Source organism: Chenopodium album, chromosome 9, assembly GCF_948465745.1.
Source record: "Chenopodium album chromosome 9, dcCheAlbu1.1, whole genome shotgun sequence".
Classification (NCBI taxonomy): Eukaryota; Viridiplantae; Streptophyta; class Magnoliopsida; order Caryophyllales; family Amaranthaceae; genus Chenopodium; species Chenopodium album.
This window is the reverse complement of record NC_137842.1, coordinates 5,258,968-5,281,711: the sequence shown is the minus strand read 5'-3', so window position 1 is coordinate 5,281,711 and position 22,744 is coordinate 5,258,968. Positions and strand designations below refer to the sequence as shown.

At 38.7% G+C, this 22,744-nt stretch overlaps 1 protein-coding gene across 1 annotated transcript in view; it reads left to right on the top strand.

The window, feature by feature from the left end:
• The first annotated feature begins 2,743 nt into the window (after nt 1-2,743).
• The window catches only part of LOC145557364 (uncharacterized), a 46,415-nt gene continuing 26,414 nt past the window's right edge, over nt 2,744-22,744 (top strand). The window contains exons 1-2 of the mRNA XM_081618548.1: nt 2,744-2,874; nt 3,165-4,078. Of these exons, the coding sequence (XP_081474674.1) occupies nt 2,744-2,874; nt 3,165-4,078 (1,045 nt within the window). The remainder of the gene's footprint in view (nt 2,875-3,164; nt 4,079-22,744) is intronic.

The window sequence follows — 22,744 nt, the reverse complement described above, 5'->3', positions numbered from 1 at the left end:
TATAAAAGGGTTTAGTGGCAGTAATGAAATAATTAATTGAGGTTGGAATTGGTGATGTTATTAACTATACGTTAAAAAATATTAAAAAAACATAAAAAAAACATATGTAGTACTCTGTATGAAGGTGAAAAAGGTTGAATATATTCAGATTATTTTTTTGTTTTTAGTTACAAACTTAATTAGTACTCCATCTATGATTATGAACAATGTCAATTACAACTATATTTTAGGCTATTCATTAAGACCATTGAATTATTTAGCGTAAATCAAGTAAAAATTAAATTTATGATTTAAGAATCTAGTAATGACTTGTTGGTGGTGAAAATTGTTATTTTTATCAAATTGATATGGAATTGCTTATTTGCTTATGTGGGAAATTCTTGATTAGCTAACAAATTCCATTTTTTTTTGGCGCTTGCCAATTGATAGGGTGAAAAGGTTTGATGACGTGGGAGTTTGATGATGTGGCTAAATAAGAAAAAAAAAGCGACACGTGGCGGATTGAAACTCCTTGCCTTTGAGTTTTAACTAGTTGTTGGCCCGGGCGATGCCCTGACACATCATAATTTTATAAGTTTGATCAAAATTAATTAAAAAGAGTTATTAAACAATATTAATAAGTGCATGAATATAATAATCTATATTATCTTTCATTTATATATACTTGTATAAGATATGTTTCATTTAAATATAGAGGTTATACATATGAAAAGTTTAATATATAAGTAAATTAGACATTATTATTATAGAGAATTAAAGTCACACAAATGAGGAGTTTTTCAAGTAAATTAAACATTATTATAGAGAATTAAAGTCAAGCCGATGAAGAGTTTTTTTTTTTTTTTTACACAATGAAGAGTTTTTCAAATTGACTACATTACTACTATACAATTATTCAATGTGGGAGAGAGAATGGTAAACACACATAGGATGACACATGACACAAATGTGGCGCCAACTCGTAAGTAAGGGTGACATATGGCATTGCCATGTTGTTCCCATGAGTTTTAATAATATTATAGATAATAATATTGATTATGTATCAATACTGATCTTGCCGTTATCCTACCATTAACGATTTAACGGTCACTGTTAGTGGGGCCTTTTCTAACCTATTATTTTTTTCTCGACTTACGTGCTAAATAATATCTCGTTTAAGGTTTTTATGGTTTATTTTGACCCTTAGGAATTTAAATTGAGCTTGGATTTGGCTATAAAATAATATAAAAGCCCTATTTTGTCATTATTCTTTTAACTATTCGAGTTCACAAAGGGGGCTTTTACATATTTTTTTTCTCAAATTCGAGCTCAATTGGGATCTTTAAGAAGTTCAAAATGATCCTAAAACCTTTAAGTGAGTTTTTCAGTGCAACATGTCACATGGTGCGGCAGGGGTTACTTGTAGGGTGTTACTGGTTTTGTCAAGGGTTACTTGTAGTGTGTTACTGGTTTTGTCAGGGGTTACTTATAGATGTTACTTATATTTTGGGGTTACTTGTATGGATTATTTGTAGGTGTTACTTGTATTCTGAGTAAAACCTACAAGTAACCCCAAACCAAACCCCCATAACCAAACCGGTAACACCCTACAAGTAACCTCTGACCAAAACCAGTAACACCCTATAAGTAACCCCATAATACAAGTAACACCCTGATCAAAACCAGTAACATCCTACAAGTAACCCCCGAATACAAGTAACACCCTACAAGTAACCCCTACCGCACCATGTGGCCACCCGCATACAAAAATTTGTAAAACATTTTCTCGCACACAAACTGAGAAAATAAATTTGAAAGGTGTGAAGTGGGCACCACTAATGGTGATTGTTTATGGTAAAATAATGACAAGGTTACTATTGATACATAATTGTAAATTGAAGTTTTCAATGTACAAAATATAAAGTTTAAAAGGAAGGGGCACAACTTGGTAAAATCAATACCATAGGATTACAATGTACATTTATTATTTATCAATTTTGGTAGAAATTGGAAACAATGGCTGAGTACTCTAGAGAAGAGTATTCTTTATACTTTCAACTTTTCAAGTATGCCAGCCATTATTTATTTAATTTTTCTTTAATAAAATAAAGAGTAAAAACTACTACCTCCGGTCCATTTTAGTTGCAACTTTGGGGGTGATTGCGAAGGTCGAGGCAAAACTTTTAAGGGGTTGATTAGAGAAAGTAAGGATAAGTAATTAGGGGAGTAATATGGAGGGAATACATGTGGTCCTTTTATTTGACTTTTTAGGACCACTTGTACTTTTTGATTTTTAGTGGGAATTTCCCACCCAAAGTTTCTGGCAGCATACAAACAGGTGGGAAAATTGTTTCCCATTTGGTTTCCCCCCACTTTTCCACCCCAAATTCAAATTTTTTTCCAAGTTCCCCAAAATTCGAATTTTTCATTCACATTCAAACAAAATGTCCCATGTAAAAGGAGGGCATCCTTTCCAAAACCCTATTTCAAAAGAGCAGTTTTAGGGGAATTGGGGAGGGGTTGGGGGGAGGATAGTTTAGTTAGGTTACATCAGAAATTAAGTTTTGTTAATTTAAAATACAGGCAGCCATATCAAATTACATCAATCTAAATCCAGATTAGCATTTTCCTAATTCCTAAAGCTGTGTTAGTAGATGCAGCTTCTTTAATTACAGGAATATGCTCCGTTGAAGACCGACAAAAAAAAACCAGCCGCTACTTCATCACCAAAAAGCTACTCTGAAAAAAAAATTTTGAGGGACTCATGGCAGAGTTCAAAGATGAACTTATGGATGAGTACATTCAGCATCAGCAAGCATTGGATGATGAATTCATAGAAGATGAAGAAATTCATGAAGAATATCCATGGTGGTACGATTTAGATGATGATCAAGAGTAAGAACAGGAAGCCAATGATGATGGATATGATGCAGATGATGATGCAAACAATCAAGAAGCACCACAACATGTCAAAGCAAGCAGAGAAATGAATGTAGAAGAGAAAAGAGCACTTGTTGATGAGATTATGTTGCACATGGAGGGGGACTCACTGCCAAGAGGCTTCTTAGCCAATTTGGCTAGAAAACATTCAGTGCACAAATCAACAACAACAAGGTGGTTCAAGGTAATCAAACAATCTCTAGCTGAAGATACTGTAGTTGATGTTAATACCAAAAATTGGGCAGGACAGGACCTAAACCAAAAGTGTACACAGATGAATTTCTAACTTCAGTACCATTGTACAAGAGAGGGACAGAGAGAGGTTATGCTGTAGCACTTAAAATACCTAAGACAACACTACAGAGACTCAGGCAACAAGGCAGGCTCAGAACACACACCAGCATTAATCATCCAGCTCTTACAAAGAAGCATAAAGTGTCAATGAAATGGGTTCTAAGTCACATAGATCCCATTCCAGCACAAGGGGACCCAAAATTCAGAGACATGCAGCAATGGATACATCTGGATGAGAAATGGTTCTTCATAAATCCAGAGACAAGAACATTTTATTTGCTACCTACTGAGGAAGATCCATACAATGCACAACAATCAAGGAGATTCAAGATAAAAACAATGTTCATGGGAATGATTGGGAAGCCCTTGTTTGATGAGAAAAACAACATGGTATATGATGGAAAATATGGTCTATTTCCTTTTGTCAAGTATGAAATGGCAAAAAAGAAAAGCAAAAACAGAAATGCAGGGACTCTAGAGACAAAGGCACTTCAAAGTGTCACAAAAGAATGCATTAGGGACATGCTACTAACACATGTTATTCCAATTCCAACTATATATGAGAAGTGGCCAGAACAGCTACCTAAGGACATCATCATTCAATGGGATAATGCAAGACCTCATCAAGTTCCAAAGGATGAAGAATTTCAGGCAGCTTGTCATGCACATGGATTCAACATTCAATTCATTTTCCAACCAACTCAATCACCAGAAACAAATGTTTTAAATTCAGGTTTGTTTAGTGTCATTCAATCACTACAATACCAATCATTCCCAAGGAATCTAGATGAGCTCATACAGGAAGTTGCTAGAGATTTTGAAGAGTTTGATCCAGTTTTGAACAAGTACAGTTGTAGACACCCATGTGTGTCTCCCCAAAACCAAACCTAGTGATGAGTACCTTTCACGTCGAATCATAATCGAATGAAGTGAAAGTGTGGAAAGTTTAGTGTTGCGGATAGTTTTAATTTCTTTTCTCTTCTCTCTGTTTTTGAAAACTTATTTTAAGAAAACAGCCAATCCAGTTTGGTTGGTCCATGATATGGGTCCAATACTAGTGTAGTTGGATGGGGCTCGACAAGAGCTTTCCAACGATATATTATAAGCCCAATTCCGATGAATATTGAGGAAGTTATGACCAATTTACTGAACTGGGCCCAGTTGGAGCCTTATGTGCGGCCCAATGATCTAGGGGAGGGCCTAATATGATTTATCATTCCTAATGCAATTAGGAATGGTCTTAGTCTTCTAGATTCTTCTAGAAGGTTCTTTTCATTCCTAATTCAATTAGCATTGATAAATTGACTTTTGTTGACTTTTCAGAGTTCTAATCAAAATCAAAAAGAATTTTTGAGGAAAAGATACGATTTTATCCTCCTGTACGGCAAAACATATCTGATTTTCGAAAACGCGTCAAAAACAGGACTAGCGCCTGACACCATGCATTGACGCCTGGAGCTAAGCCTGGCGCCTGGCGCCAATAGCCTAATGTTGGCGCCAGCTCTGTTTCACGTGCGCCAATGCTCTGTTTTGTTAATTTTATCTTTTGGCTGATTTTCTCTATAAATAACGTATTAAAAACTCCGTTTTCATTCACCTACAACCAATTTTCAATTCTCTTTCATTCTCTTTAATCATTCGCTAATTCTCATCAAGATTTCCTTAATCATTCATCATCTCTCTCTTATTCTTTTTTCTTAACTTGCTTTTACATACAAAATTCCGCATTCACAAGATCTAGAAACACCTAGCTATATTCGAAGTTGCCTTCGCCCTAGACGTGAAAGGTTTAATTTCTGAGGGTTTGATCCTAAATCTCTCTTTCAATTATTTAATTTAATTGTTTGATTTATTATTTTCCTTGAAGTTACTAACGTGTGTAATTTGTTATTAGAAAGAGGTACGAGGCATCAAAGTAAGTTCTTTAATGATTTTTATTGATGTTATGATGTAGAAATCATGTTTAAATTGTTATTATGATATTCCTAGTATCATGTCTGGGGTAAATTTGATATTAAATATGATTGTTACGATGCTTCCTATGTTCTTCCTAATATTTATGATTGCTAGTATCATGTTAGGGTTAAAGATTTGATTTTTATTGCTTAGTGACATGCTAGGATTTGTTATTAATCTTGTTAGTATCATGCCTAGGATCTTGTTATTATTATGCTTTAATATGAACATGATTATGATTATAATTGTTATAATTTATGATGATTATGATTATTATTATTATTATTATTATTATTATTATTATTATTATTATTATTATTATTATTATTATTATTATTATTATTATTATTATTATTATTATTTTGATGATGATTATTTCATTATGATGATTATTATAATTATTCTTATGAACATGATTATTGTTATAATTTTATTATCATGATTATTGATAATTTATTATGTTGCTTATTATTTATTGTTATTGCTTGATCACACCTTTTATGCATGTTTAAAGGGAATTTAGTACTTGTAATCACGCTTAATGAGATAGTTAATAATCTTGTTAGGTTTAATTTGATTATAATTTCAAGTGATCGCCAATAATAGTTTTTTTTGTGCATTAATATTCAACCAACATAGATAAACAGGTTTAGGGTTAATCCTATTGATTGCATGTTAGTCAGAAAGCGCACATGAATACGATCAGAATAAAGTAGAGGCCTATTATTAGGGCAGGTTCAATCTCTTTTAGGTTGGATTTGTACCTTCATCCCCAAACCCTTATTTGGTTCTAGACCTTATGGATTTGACGATCTCTTGGATCGTTAAGGGGTGTAACCTTCACCCTGTGAACGGTTTATAAGTTCCTAAAACTTGTTGGCGACTCTTTTGCTCTATCTTCTTCCCTTTTGGACGCCACCGTACTTTAGTGTATGATCACAGTGGGGTTCGAGCTAGGGGATAGCGCTTGAAATTAATCCTTGCACCTTGATAGATAGTACCGAACAACATTTGACTAAGCTCATTCAACATGCATCTTCAAACTTCACTTCGATTCTTTTTTTTTTTTTTCGCGTCTTTCTTTTTCGGGAGAAAGTCGGTACCCTCCACAAAAATGACGGAATTTTTTTGCTTTTTTGCATCTTCGAGTCGCACAATCACATTACAATGCACACACAAGTCATGTACACATTGAGTCATGTCGTATCATATCACTTTGATTTGAGTCTAATACATGTGTCAAACACTTTGAGTCGAGTCAACCTCGAGTCAATCACAGCGAGTCAAGATTATGCCTTGAGTCGTGTCAAGTCGACGAGTCAAGCAATGATAAACCTTAGGTCAACCCTAAGATAATTAAAAAGATTGGCAAAGTTCTATAGTCAAAATAAATACAGGTGCAGCAGAATAGGGAGGACCCTACTCCAATTCCTGGCGCCAGAAATATCTCAGCAACGACAGAGCTCGAAGCCTCTCAGAAAGGTGATTTCGACCTGGCCTCATGCAGCAATTTTGGGTTCCTTGGTACGCCAGTTAGCCCCTATAAGCAATTTGACATGATTAGTAGTCGACTCGATTACAATTGTAGTATGTGATTGACCTCACGAAAGATCGTCTCACTTAGCTTAAGCGCCTAAAACACTGGCTCATTACAATCGGTTCAAAGAAAGCACTTAAACGACAATATTTCCAAATATGGATTGTCGCGCATTCTTATTAAACGACAAAGTTTTCCCAAAATTGGATTGTCATCCCCAACTGACAATATTTCCAAAAATGGATTGTCGTGCATCTTCTTCAACGACTATTTTTCCAAGATTGGATTGTCATCTCTGGCAAAGTTTCCAAGTGTGGAATGTCGTGCTCCTTTTTTGTTTGGCAAGATTTTCCAAGTTCGGATTGTCATACATTCATAGATCGCTGGCAAGTTTTCCGAGATTGGATTGTCATACACCCAGTTCCCTATGGCAAAATTTCCCAAAGGATTGTTGTAGGTTTCTATTCATCATAAATATCGGCAAAGGTTCCTCAACGTGGATTGTCATTCATTTCAGCAAGTGGCAAATTTTCCCGAAGTGGATTGTCGGTCGACTCTTTTTTTTGCAAATTTCCAAGGTAGATTGCTTTCAAGAGTTATATTCCAAGATGTGGATTGTCGATCGTAGCAAAGTTCTTATGAAAGATTGTTACGAAGCATTGGCAACTTTTTCCCAAAATTGGATTGTGGCAAATTTTCCGAGATACGGATTTTCGCTTCATCGTGGCAACATTTCCAAGGATGGATTGTTACGTGGCATTGACAACTTTCCCTAAAACGGATTGTCGTACATCACACAAGAGTTGTGTTGGCAACTATTCCCAAATAAAAGAAGATTGTCGACACACTAGTTCACAGGCAGCAAAGCGCCGACGTACTGGCATAGCAGCATTAAGAAGCAGTGATCTTTTCGAAGACTATCACAGCGGAAATTGGAGTCATATAAAAAAGAAGCTCTTTGTTCAGAGACGCGTGAACATATAAAAAAAAAGGAAGCTCTTTTGTTCAGAGACGAGTGAACATCGAAACACCAAGGTGACGTTCCCTAGATTGTGGAGAGTTGTCACAAACAATTGAGGATTGTTTCAAGAGAAACAATCTTCGATAGTATTCCCTTGGACGTGGAATATTATCAATGCGGATGAAGATTGCTTCAAGAGAAGCAATCTTCGATGGAATTTCCTTGGACGTGGAATATTATCAATGCGGAGGAGGATCGTTTCAGGCGAAGCAATCTTCTATATTGGAAGCAGTTATAGGCGTAGCGGTTTTCAAGCGGGATGTCATTCTCTAGCTTGCAGGAGGTCATCAAAACAACAGTAAAGCGGCAACAATCGGTTACTTCCAGAGACGTGTGCTCGACGGTGCAAGATACGCGTTTCTTAACTCTTTTATCTGTCTAACTGTAGGGAATAAATTTCAAGCGTTAACCCCTAGCTTGAACCCCACTGTGATCATACACTAAAGTACGGTGGCGTCCAAAAGGGAAGAAGATAGAGCAAAAGAGTCGCCAACAAGTTTTAGGAACTTGTAAACCGTTCACAGGGTGAAGGCTACACCCCTTAACGATCCAAGAGATCGTCAACTCCATAAGGTCTAGAACCAAATAAGGGTTCGGGGATGAAGGTACAATTCCAACCTAAAAGAGATTGAACCTGCCCTAATAATAGGCCTCTACTTTATTCTGATCGTATTCATGTGCGCTTTTTAATTAACATGCAATCAATAGGTTTAACCTAAACCTGTTTATCTATGTTGGTTGAATATTAATGCACAAATAAACTATTATTGGTGATCACTTGAATTATAATCATATTAACCTAACAAGATTATTAATTATCTTATTAAGCGTGATTACAAGTACAAATTCCCTTTAAACATGCAATAAAGGTGTGATCAAGCAATAACAATAAAAATATATATCAAGCAACATAATAATAATCAATCATAATAATAATCATAATAATAATAATCATAGCAATAATATCATTATAAATAAAATAATCATCCTCAAAATAATAATAATAATAATAATATTCATAATCATCATAAATTATAACAATTATAATCATAATCATGTTAATATTAAAGCATAATAATAGCAAGATCCTAGGCATGATACTAACAAGATTAATAACAAACCCTAGCGTGTCACTAAGCAATCAAAATCAAACCTTTAACCCTAACATGATACTAACAATCATAAATATTAGGAAGAACATAGGAAGCATCGTAACAATCATATTAAATATTAAAATTACCCTAGACATGATACTAGGAATATCATAATAACAATATAAACATGATTTCTACATCATAACATCAATAAATCAATTAAAGCACTTACTTTGATGCCTCGTACCTCTTTCTAATTACAAAATACACACGTTAGTAACTTCAAGGAAAATAATAAAATCAAACAATTAAATTAAATAATTGAAAAAGAGATTTGGGACCAAACCCTCAGGAATTAAACCTTTCACGTCTAGGGCGAAGGCAACTTCGAATATGGCTAGGTGTATCTAGATCTTGCGAATGCGAAATTTTGTATTTGAAAGCAAGGTTTAGAAAAAGAGAGAGATGGTGAATGATTAGAGAGAATGAGAGAATTAATGATTGAAAACTGATTGTAGGTGAATATTAATTAAAACTGATTGTTGATGAGAATTGGTGAATGAAAATGGAGTTTTTAATACGTTATTTATAGAGAAAATCAGCCAAAAAGATAAAATAAACAAAACAGAGTCTGACGCACAAAAAACAGAGCTGGCGTAAACCCTGGCTAACTGGCGCTAGGCACCAACACTAGCGCCAGGCGCCAGGCCTGGTTCCAGGCGCCAATCCTGTTTTTAACGCGTTTTCGAAAATTAGATAAGTTTGCCGTACTGGAGGATAAAATCATATAATTTCCTCGAAAATGCCATTTGATTGTTATTAAAACTCTGAAAAGTCAACAAAAGTCAATTTATCAATGCTAATTGAATTAGGAATGAAAAGAACCTTCTAGAAGAATCTAGAAGACTAAAACCATTCCTAATTGCATTAGGAATGATAAATCATATTAGGCCCTCCTCAAGATCATTGAGCCGCATATAAGGCTCAAACCGGGCCCAGTTTGGTAGATTGACCATAACTTCCTCAATATTCATCGGAATTGGGCTTATAATATATCGTTGGAAAGCTCTTGTCAAGCCCCATCCAACTAAACTAATATTGGACCCATATCATGGAACAACCAGACTGGATTGACTGTTTTCTTAAAATAAGTTTTCAAAAACAGAGAGAAGAGAAAAGAAATTAAAACTATCCGCAACACTAGACTTTCCACACTTTCGCTTCATTCGATTATGATTCGACGTGAAAGGTACTCATCAACGGGTTTGGTTTTGGGGAGACACATTTGGGTGTCTACAGAAACCCCCACTTTGACTGAGTTTGGAGAAACGCAAGTTTTGAAAACAAAAGTCAAAGTATCGATAGGGAGGGAGAATGATTCAGAACGTTCTGCGATCCTAAATCACTCTTGTAACGCCGATACCTGCAAACTAGCGTTAGTTAAACAGATAAAAGAGTTAAGAAATGCGTATCTTGCACCGTCGAGTACACATCTCTGAAAGTAACCAATTTGCTGCCGCTTTACTGTTGTTTTGATGACCTCCTGCAAGCTAGAGAATGCCATCCCGCTTTAAAACCGCTACGCCTGTAACTGCTTCCAATTTGGAAGATTGCTTCGCCTGAAACGATCCTCTCCGCTTTGATAATATTCCACGTCCAAGGGAATACCATCGAATATTATTTCTCTCGAAACAATCCTCATCCGCATTGATAATATTCCACGTCCAAGGGAATATTATCGAAGACAACTTTGCCTGAAATTACCTTCAGTTGTTTGTGACAACTCTCCGCAAGCTTGAGAATTCCGTCGAAGATATCCTCGCTTGAAGTCATCCTCATTTGATGCGATAATTTTCCTAAGGAAATTACTGAAGACCTCCATCTGTCGATCTTTAAAAGTTCGCCTGAACTTCACTCCTGCTATGTTTGTATGTCAGTGCTTCTGCTGCTTCGAACCTGTATATCGGTGCCTTTTGCGAATGAACCATTATGTCGGTGCTTTTCTTTTTTCTTTTGAACCTATATGTCGGTGCTTTTTTTGTTGGTGAGCCAATGCTTAGGCGCTTTAAACTAAGTGAGACGAACTTTCATCAGGTCGATCACTTTACGTAATCAAGCCGATTACTAAAATCATGTCAAATTGCTTAAAGGGGCTAACTGGCGTACCAAGGTATCCAAAAATATGTTGCAGAAAGGTAGAACATCCTACCAAGTGGCTGGGTGTTCTGGCGCCGCTGAAAAGCCATCAGTGCCACACAATTATCCTTAGTGCCAGGCGTTGGGATTGGCGCCAGGCGCCAAGCCTAATTTTTGACGCCAATGCCTAGGGCTTGGCGCTAGCACGGGGATTTCCTTAAATACCCCTTTCTTCTTCATTTTGCTGCTTGCTTGTCGCGAAACTGCTCAAAAAAACCGCAGAACTTCACTTGCTCGGTTCTTGCTCGTTTCTCAACCGAATTAACTCAAATTCGTTGCAAATCAAAGCTCTTTTCATCTATTTTCCGATCTATGTAAGTTTTCTTCAAACCCACATCAGTTTTTATGAATTTTTGGCATGTTTATTCACAAATTTTATGTAAATTCGAAATTAAAAATGCTCAATTTGCTTTGTTTATAAAATTTATGCCATGAAATTGCTTGATTATGTTTATATATTGCCTTGGGAGTAATTTGAGACTTGTTTGACTCAATTTGGTGGAGAAATGAGCAATTTGCCATTGTTGGACCTCCTAAGGTCGTGAAGAACAATGTGACTTGTTCTTAATGTTTTTGCTAGCAATTCTTGTCCAATTTGTCACAATAATTACTATAGTATTGCAAGAAATTGTGTGATTGCTTGAAAAATGTTATTATGCTCAATTTGAATTTGTGCTTTGTTTTAGTACTACGTACTCTGCTGTTTGCGAACATAGTATCATGCGGCTAGGCGAACCTTAGATACTATAGAACCTTAATTCACGATGATTTTGCACAATGTAGTATGGCTAGACAGCGAGGTTTAGGTTCACGGTCCCGAAACACCTGACGGGAGCATGAGCCCGTAGAGGATGACGTCACACCTTCCACTTCGCTTGGTCGACTCCCTGAGTGGGATGAGCGGACCCTGTTTTTCGCCCCCGTCCACCACATTTCTAAGAGGGTGAGACGGGGCATCACGGTCGGGAGGACGCTCTATCACGGTTCCGGCTGTGATGGTTTGGGCGATTTGTACAAGATGCACATCGCTAGGGATCGGGAGACGAGACTCCTATGGGAGTCTTGCGGACTGGCTACCCTGTTCGAGACCTTCGAGGCTATGGTTGCCTCTAGTGGGGGTCACCATATAGTGCGCGCTTTGGTGGAGTTCTTCTGGGACACCACCAACACTTTCCACTTCCCTTGGGGCGAGATGATGGTCACCCCTACGGACTTCAGTCTCATTACAGGACTGGAGTTCAATCCTGTGCCACTGCCGTTCGACAGTGGAATCGACGTCTTTTCTGCGGAGGTCAAGGAGCTGTTGGGGCCGATCGCTATTCGGGCCCGAGCTGAGGTCGAGACGACTCAGTTTAGTGCTAGGGGAATTCGCTGCTCGACGCTGGCAGCGGCTTTTGATGACGATGCGACTACCCGAGAGCAGCAGGTGCGCATCTTTGCACTAATGTTGTTGTCAGGGACATTCTCTCCTAACAAGGGTAGTAGGGCGTTGCTTTATTACCTTCCTGCTGTCCGTGATCTTCACCGGATCGAGACTTATGATTGGGCCAGCTTGGCCTACGCTGACTTCGTTCGTGCACTGAGGGACTCGTGTCGACACCGGTCCTTTGGGACGAATGTTGCTTTGTCTGCCTTTTGGAAGGTCGTAGAGGTAAACATTATCCCCTATAAAGTTTAGCTGAACATTTTAGCTAGCATTTACTCACACTTTAAACTCCTTGTAGATCTGGTGCTACTTCCCATTTGCTGCGCCGGCGAGACCATCGCCGCGCGGATTTCCTGTGAGCGCTTGCTGGGGCGGTCGCCATGTGGATATGTCTACTACACATGTCCGGAACTGGATCATCGCGGTACAACTTTTTATTATTTATTTGCTTTTTCACGATGCTTTAGCTATGTTCTTGCATGATTGATGTTCTTTACAGGGGCCTGAGGTGGTGTACCGGCCGTGGGGCGGTTGGACAGTCCCTGGGTTAGCCGCACAGTATTCTGCTGAGCGTCGCTATTTCCTAGGGACTTATGGGGCGATCGCGTACTTAGGAGAGAGGGTTGCTAGACAGCATTCCTCTGATGTCTTCGTCGTTCCTGCTCCTCCACCACGTCACATGTTCGACGATGCGTGATTATTGAACATGTCCGAGGGAGCTGGTACCCCTTGGCGGTCCTACGCGATCCCTGGGCAGTGCTATGCTGAGGAGCTACTGCCGTTATTAGCTCCAGCCCCCGTATCGGCTGAGGATGTGAGGGTAAAATTTTTCAGCTTTTACTTTCTATGAGGTAGCCCCCAAGTACTGTTTTACTAACTTTTTTGCTTTATCAGGACGGTGCTACTGAGTTTGTGCCACCCTGTATGTCCATCCATTACCAGGGGACATGTGGGCCGATCGAGGAGATGATTCCTCCGGCTCCCGAGGGTGAGCGCTTCGTAGAGCGGTCGATTCCTCGCCACCAGACTCGAGTAAGCTTGGTTTATTTGCAATTTTTGTCCATATATTATGCATATTTACTGACTTATTTCTTTGACAGTTCCCGCGCGAGGTAGTTTCGGCGATGGCACGATGTATATATAGATGCCTTCCGGAGCCAGCTCGTCCGGATGAGGAATGCGGCCACCTGCCGTCGGGACGACGTCATCCCAGAGGTAGTCTTTCTTTATATATTTTTGCATTACCGCTTCGATTTTGCCTTGTTTCTGATATAATTCTTTTTGTAGGGCCAGCCTATTGCTTCTCACACCCGCACGAGACCTGAGGTGCGGAGGGATCCGGCGAGGTCTAGCTCGAGACGTCGTCGTACTACGTCAGGGGGTAGAGGCGGTCGTTCTGAGGCTGCTCGTGCTGACGTTGCAGAGGGCTCGGGATCTTCTTCTGAGGGTGCTCATGCTGCACCGATAGGCGAGGGAGAGGCTACCTCGGCTTTCAGAGGTGGTGGGATGTACGAGGTAGGCTCGTCATCGCAGCGGCCTCCGCAGCCTTAACCTCAGCTTGATCTTGGGTGGAGTGGACCTACATTGAGTTTTCCTCCTCCTGCGGAGACTGGAGCTGGAGTTGGAGCTGGAGTTGGAGCTGGTGGAGAGGTGACTCCTCGTACGACGCAATTTTACGATATAATGGGTATACGTCCTCTGGTAGGGGTGGCAATTCGGGTTAGTGGGTCAGGTTCGGGTCAGATTTCGGGTCAATTTCGGGTTATGCTTAAAAATAATGAAAAATAGTGTAAAACTTAAAATTATTACGAAATATGAAATTTTGGTCAAATCAGGTCGAATTCGGGTTATTCGGGTTTGAATCGGATCGGGTCGGGTTCGGGTTTCTCTCAGGAACTTCGGGTCGGGTTCGTTCGGGTTATCGGGTCGGGTCAGGGATTTCCAGCCCTATCCTCCGGCACCATAGTTTGTTCCTGTGATTTTTTATTTTGACTTTTTATAGAACTTTGCCTTAGACTCACTATTTTTAGACACATTTTGTATATTTATGAGTTTATTTTGTTTGCTATTATTATGTGTATGTTTGTGTGTGCAAGAGAAGTGTGACAAACAATTTTGCGCAAAAATTCCGTCATTTTTATTATTGATGGAGGGTATCCGACTCTCTCCCCCAAAAAGAAAAAAATAAAAAATCAAATAAATGCTTGTGTGTATAAAAAACTTGGAAAACTAATCTGAATAAATCCAAAAAAGAATAATATAATTAATATAATAGCTATATTAATTAAAAAGAAAAGGATAAGAAGATGTTTAGATAAGATAATCGGAGCCGTAAAGTCATTAGCCGACTCGAGTTTAGGATAAAAACGCAATTTAAGCAAGCGCGCCTGATGTGGCAACTTGGCGCTAGCTGGCGCCACGCAATGGCGCGTAGCGCCAGGCGCTACACTTGGCGTGTGGCGCCAAGTGCTGGCGGCTGGCGCCAATTACGGAGTCCGATGCCAATTGGCGCTGATTCTGTATTTCACTCTGATTAAAACTTCTCGCGATTTGTGTATAAATAGCCCCCTGCCCAGCCGATTCTTCTCATAATTCCAGCAAGTAAAATAATTCTTTGCCTTAGAAAAAATAATACCATGTCTTTAGTCACCAAAACTTTCACCCAATACACTCATGAATGGTGTCGATCTCTTAATGCTAGAGAAAGGAAAGAATTAGATTTGTTCCACTTGGGGGGAATTTATGGCATCAAAGGGGTAGATCTTGACTTAGATTTCATACATACCGCTCTAGAATTTTGGAATGTTGATACTCATTGTTTTAGAATAGGGTATGATGAGATTAGCCCTTTGCCAGAAGAATTTGGTGCTATTTTAGGCTTCCCTGCAATAGACCTCATAGTAATCCCTAGAGTAGATGCATATTATTATAAGGATTTTGAGCGCTTCTTTAATTTAAAAGAAAGGGATTTATCAAAAATGGTAGATGGCAACATAGTTAATTTGAAAGAATTTGCACGCCATTATTTTGATAAACCTCTTTCTGAATCTTTTCATATATATAGAAGAAGGGCTTTCTTATTTTGCATGCTTAATCAATTTTTTCTTAGTAGGGGTAAAAATAATGAAGGCCAATCAATTATAACCACCGTACTAGAGCAAATTGAATCAGGGAGGAATCCAATGCCATTGATAGTTGGAGAGACTATGATTGGTCTTGATGAATTGAAAAGGGACCCAAAAGCACCTTTTCGCGGCTCTCCAATTTTATTACAGGTAGAAAAATAATATTTTTAATTACAGAAATCAAAAAATATATTTTTGTATTGTAATAATAATTTAATTGCATTGCAATTTTTTTTTTTTTTTTTTTTTTTTTTTTTTTTTTTTTTTTTTTTACAGATGTGGCTAATGGAAAGGCTAGAATTAATTAGCCCTCCGGACGATATTGAGAAGTATACTCCCAATTGCTTCGTGAGGAGGAAGAAACACTTCCCTAAGATTGGGCGTCATGGGTGGAGAAAGGTTTTCGAATCTCGCAATTTTGCTATCAAGTGGGTCGTCCCATGGTGGAAAATAGAAAGGATGGTTGGTGTCAACAAGCAACCTTTCTGCCGTCTTCCAAGCTTGTCTCGTATGACTTATTATTACTCCTGCAGGGTAAAAAGACAATACGACTTGCTTCAGAATATTCCTTCCGAGGATCTTCGTCCTCCCTATGAGTACCCTGTTTCTCAAGAAGTAAACAGATTTGATGCTTACTGGAGTGCTAGACCTTTATGGGAAGTGATTACCCAAAAAGGTTCCTCCTTCTTTGCCCAATGATGTGAAGAAGTGGTTGCTGAAGAAGCCTTCGAAGGATTTGAAGAAAGATCAGGGTAAAACTGATGTGAAGAGTCGTCTAGGTGACAGGGTGATTCCTGCCAAGGAACGCTTAGGTGCAAGAGTTGAATTCAAAACACCTGCAATGCCTAGGAAGAAAGGTGTCACCAAAGATAAAGGGAAAAGGAAAGCTGACACCACAGATAAGAAGACTTGGGTGGAAAAGAAACATGAAGTACTAGCTGAAGGGGAGACTATTTATTCTAAGATTGAATGTAGGTCTTCTAAAGGATGCCTACTAGCTAAAGTTATGGATGAGGAGGAGGAAGCAGACAAAAATTGGAAAAGGGCTAGAAAAGAAAAGAAAGATTAGGAGCATTGCTTAACTTTCAAATTATTAGACTCAGTTTATTTTTCATTTAAAGTTAATTTATTTCAGCTTTATTTAAATTCCACCAATAATGTAATTTTATTTTATTAATGAAATTTCAGCTTTTAATTAAATTATTTACTTTAAATTTATTTTATTAAAGCAATGAAAACCGAAAAAATAATTTTCCAGAAATTTCTTCGAGTACGGAAGTCGAAAATTTTCCGAAAAGCACCGAAATTTGCCCAGAATTTATTTTCAAATTGGCGCCGATTATTTGCAACTGGCGCCTGCCAGTGTAGTCTGGCGCCAGGCGCCAATTCCATCGGCTGGCGTTGATGGTTGTTGGCTGGCGCCAGAGCTTACTCTGCGACGCCGATATTTCGCCGATTTTCTGTCGAATTTTTAATTAAATCTAGGACGCGAGAATGTCGAAAAATAAGGTGACCGCACCCGTAAAGGGTTTCCTACGTATCATTTCTTAAGGAATCAGGCCGAACGTAGCTCTCTTGAGTATCCTACTCAAGTAATTATGGGTAGTATTTCTTAAGTTGGTCAAGATTTGTCACGTTCGAGAATTCATTGCCATCCATATCAGTTAGTTTTGCTGCACCTCCTGACAGGATTGTTTTGACAATGTAGGGTCCAGACCAATTAGGTCTAAATTTACTGACAGGGTAAAGTCGTATCCCCTAATCAAAAATAATTCCTAAGTCCTCTAACTAAAGTAGATAGGGAAGTAGGGTCGATCTCCACAGGGAAACAAGTCTTTTTACTCCTAATTAATTATTATAATCTAAATTATCTAAGTAACCAATATTTATATTTGAGTATGAAACTAAACTACAAAGAATAGGAATAAGGAGAAAACAATATATGAAAGGCTCTAGGGCATAGGTTCACCAATAAATAATACACCTGGGTAAAACATAGTAATCAATCATTGACATTGCATAAATAACATGATTAACAGGCTCTCGCAATTTATTAATCAACATAGATCTAACAGGCTCTCGCAATTTACTAGATCTAAGTTCTTATTGAAAATAGCCTTTAATATCAAATTAACATCTGCTCGATTCATCAATTTAATATTGCTATACTTTTACAAGCCGCAATTGTAAAACATTAAAACAATCCAATAAGAAATTATCATGCAATACCAATAATCAATAATAGTCAATCATCAATGCATCAATTAACCAGATTGTAAAGGGCTCTCGCTACGTATTACAATCACACAATTAATTTACCGGTATTAAATCTCATCTCTCGAATCTTGACTTAACCATTTATAAATTAACTTGCCTATTGAAACTAGACCTAAACATTAATTCTCATCTCTCGATTCTTGAATCAATATTTTCAAACTCATGCATAAAAGATAGGCCTAATCTAGTCACAGAGCATTAAATCAATCAATAGGAAATTAATCTAGCATTGATAATCAACAACAATAATTTACCCCTTCATATTATTTATTAGATCCCCATAAACCCTAGAAATTAAACTACTCACAAATCATCATGACTAAACTAATCAAATAAATAAATAAAAGCATAATCAAGGGAGTAAATAAAATAACTGAAATTAAAGGGGAAGAAATTGTTACCGAAAAGTAATATGGAATTAATGGAAGAATTAAGGACAATAGTTTAGAGAAAGAATTCTAAGAGAATAATTAAGAGAGTAAAGAAAGAGTAAAGAGGAGAAGAAGAGATACTAAAATCGTATTACGGAGGAGTATTTATACTCCGTACAAAATCCTAAATTAAAACAAATTAAAACTTTGTTAAACATCTCCTATGAAATACACGCGCCCGATCGGGCGAGGCACCGCCCGATCGGGCGCGCCTTCGGACGCCAGCCTTTGCTTCTCTCGCCCGGCCGGGCGCGCCTCCGGGCGCCAGCCTTTTTGGCCGGGCGGCTCTCTTGGGCCACTATTTGGACTACGATTGTGCTCCAATTCTTCGGGCCAATCTGGGTTTCCTCTTTGGGTCTTGAATACTCGGTCCAAATGCCCCGGTATCACCTATACCGAGCCCTTATTCACCGGTTCGATGGCTCTAACCGGCCCTGGGCTATAAAATCTGGTCGTGTTTCTCCAATGCTCGTGATTGCTCCAAAATATCTCGGGAAAATACTCCAAAAGCATAAATCCCTGCAAAAGTCAACCAAATCTACGAAAACACTAGAAAACACCAATTAGTAATAAAAGTGGCTCTAAAGAGCCAAAAACACTACTAATTATGACTAAGGGACGGGGGTAAAATATTATATAAGATAGACACATCAAACTCCCCCAAGCCAAACCTTTGCTTGTCCCTAAGCAAAGATCTCATCAATGAATCAATAAATATACTTCACCCCCAAAAAGTAAAAATCAAGCACAAACGATTCAGGGTAAATCAAATAAACATGCTTCAAAGTCAACCAATCAAATCCATCTAATTACCAATCTTCCCTAACAATTGTCAAACAGAGCAAACCACAAGAGCATATAGAATTCAAGACTAGTGCTCACGCACTCAACTCTCATTTACGTGGCGAGTAAAAGATGTACTCGATCGCTCTCCATCCAACCCCTTTATGTGAACAATGCCCTCCCAACTCACACTCTCGCGTGTATAAAACAATGAACACTCAATCCTACTAGTCGACTCGAAATACGTCAAATCATAACTTGCATTGATAAGCAACACTTTCACATTCATACAATTCTATGCACAAAGGTCGGAAGGTCTTTAAAGCTTGTAATGTAAGGCTAGGGTAAAGGGTAGGATAAATTTGGAAATAAGTGAGAGAAAAGCTATGCTTAAAGGAGCCATATCCTAATAAAACCCATGATCAAAATAAATAATGATCATACATCTCCTACATAACCAACTCTAACATCAACCAAATATACTCCAATCATAATAAATAATCCCAACTCTTACAAATTCACTCATAAAATATAATAATGAAGAAGTAGAGTGAATAAACAAACTTTATTTCCAAACTTGAATATTTTTCATTGAAGCTCTATCATTTTTCTTTTGATCAACCTCAAACTAGAACATTTGAACACTTTTTTTTTCCTTTGAAGTTCACTTATTTTTTCACATTTTTTTTCTTTGAACTTCTATTTTTTTCATAACATCATGCTTTATTTTTTCAAGAAAATATAACTCTCAAACTCATTAAAAATAAACATGATTAACAACAAAACAACTTCTCAAATCCCACCCAAATTGTGCAAATAATAAGCACACTACAAACTCCCTTACCTCACTCACTAATAGCTCCCCCAAGCCAAGCTTGGGACTAGTAACCAATGGGGCAAAATAGGCTTGTAATGCGGCTAACAAACAACAAAAAGTCAAGGCAACAACATGGGTAGCAAGAAGGGAACAAATGTATCTACAATCATCTGGAGGCTACCTAAAAGAACAAATGCCTTCGTCCTCCACAATGTGCATAATAATGAATCATATAAACATTACTTATAGTTGCAAATCAATACTTAAATTCATTGACATACCAGGAAATATGGAACTATCACACATTCCTTACCAAATCAACTAGTCAAGCACTATACTCACAAGTAGTTGGACAAAATTGACGCATGTAAAGGTTTCAAGGCAATCAAACATCAAATCATGATCAACTAATCCCCAATGCCTATCATTGAATACCAGGAATCAAAACAATTTTCTCAAGTAAGGGGCACAGGGAAGCATAATTTATAATTCATTGGAACGTATTTTTGGATTTTTTTTTATTTTTCAATTTTTTATTTTTATATATAAGAAAGCAATAAAACTAACCTAAGAATAAAAGAAAAGAGAAAAAGAAAAATACCAAACCAAAATCTCCCCCAAGCCAAAATCAGACAATGTCCTCAGTGGCTCGGAAACTAGCCCAGCATAGCTAGTCCTCATCATCCTCGTCCATCGAGCCGAAACCCGCACCTCCACTGCCACCTGCACCACCTGCACCAGAAGAGCTACCACCAAAATAATCAGCGTGAAAAGCCCCCCCCGCCGGTCCCCCGAAAGGAATGTCCTGCCCGTACCCGAAGAAAGAAGAATAGTCAGTGTAAATACCACGGGCAGTGGGATCCCTATCGTATCCCTGGGGTGGAGGCTGAAACCAGTCAGGGTGAATAGCGTCGTCGGGAATGTTGCCCCGACGAGCATAATCATCGTACATAGGGTAGAGAGCTCTACCCTGGTTCCTCTCTAGATACCCTAACCTCTAGTCTAAGGATCCTACCATCCTCCTAAGGTCAGTATGTGAATGCTCGATACGTCCTAGGGCCTGACCTATACTCTGAAGATCCCAAACTGGGTCAGAGTCAACATGAAGGACGGAATGGGACATACGAGGTGGAGAGAAAGCCACCTCGGGCTGAGGCTGGGGTAGTGGAACTGGTGGTGGTGGTGCCTGCCCCCTAGCATTGGAAACTAAAGCATCGTAAGTGTAAGAAAGTTGCCCTGGGGGAAAGGCGGTCAAGTCTGGACTGGGTAGGGAAAAAATGGGCAAAGGTTGCTCGTTCCCAGTCCGAATACACCAAAATGGCGTCTGCTCGCTATCCGGTCTAACCCACCCCACATCCTCAAAATACCTAGCAGTCATGTAGGTATCTGGTCCGCAGTTGGTCAGCTGGTGGGGTCCGTCTACTACAAAACCGGCCTTTTTCACCGCTATTCGAGTGATAAGGCCACCTAAACGGATAGGAGACTTGGAAGTGGTGCTGGCTGTGGCATGCCTACTCAAATGGTGAAATATAAACCTGCCTATGTTCAATTTCCCGAACCCGTATACATAGTGTCCTATGACAGCTAGTTCGTTAGTTTGAGCGTTATGAGGCTCGGCCCTACCTAAAAACACAAACCCGCAAATCTTTGCCAGATTTTTGGGACAGGGTGGTGAATAGGTTTGGTACTAGCATGTTGGGGGTCGGGGGCAGGTAAACCAGTCAAAGCATAATATAAGTCACCCATTTTATAATCTACATGCCACTGGTGAGATAATTCAGAATTTAATTCAAAAATTTTACAAAATTCAACAAAAGTTAAACTAATATTTCTATTATTTAACCTGAAAAATAAATAGGCCCATTCCTACTACTAACAACATGAAAAGTGGACAGGAATTCACAGGTAAGTTCTCGGTATGTAGGATAATGCATGTCAACAAATTTTCTCATGCCAATGTCATTCAAAAATCGTTTAACAAAATCATACAAACCAAATGATTCTAGGGTAGGGCGGTGTAACCACCGAGAAGGAATTACCTCACGACCGACCAAATGCTCCAATCGTTCCTTTTGTTCCCGGCTCACGATCCGGATCGTCGGCCAATACGGGAGCTGCAAGTCCTAGTCGTACTCCTCCCTCAAACTGGAGCTCCTACCAAAAATGGACCTAGCCCTCTTTGATGCCATGTTCAAGAAATGGGTTGAAAATTTGTTGAATTAAAACTAAAAAATTTTTATGTGAAAGTGAAGAGGATGAAGAGAGGATCACAAATATGTAAAGAGTTTTGAATTTGGGTAAGAAATGGAGGAGAAATCTTAGAGAGAAGGTAGAGAGAATTTGAGTTTTTAGAGAGAGAAAGTAATGGAAGAAAGAAGAAATGGAGGAAGAAAGGAGAAAAGAAAGAAAGAAAAACACGGGGATGGCATTCGCGCCCGGTCGGGCGGTGGATCGCCCGGTCGGGCGATCTAATCGCTTGAATTTTGTAACCATTCGCGCCCGGTCGGGCGCCATTCGCCCGATCGGGCGAATTTTAGGCCAAAATTCTTTCCCTTCTCGCGCCCGGTCGGGCGCCATTCGCCCGATCGGGCGGACGAATTAGTCTGTATACGACGAATTTCGCGCCCGGTCGAGCGAAATTACTTTATTTTTGAACCTTGATCTCGCGCCCGGTCGGGCGAGCTTCGCCCGATCGGGCCCGAGGCTAAATTGTCCAATCGATATTTTCTTCTTTTCTCCAAAATTTGGCTAACTCTTTCCTTAAAACCTGTACAAACACTCATAAAACTCATTAAATTCCCTCATCTCTCCTCTCACAAGAAAAAGGAAAGAAAAACTAGACTAAAAAAAATTAAAAATACGGGTTGC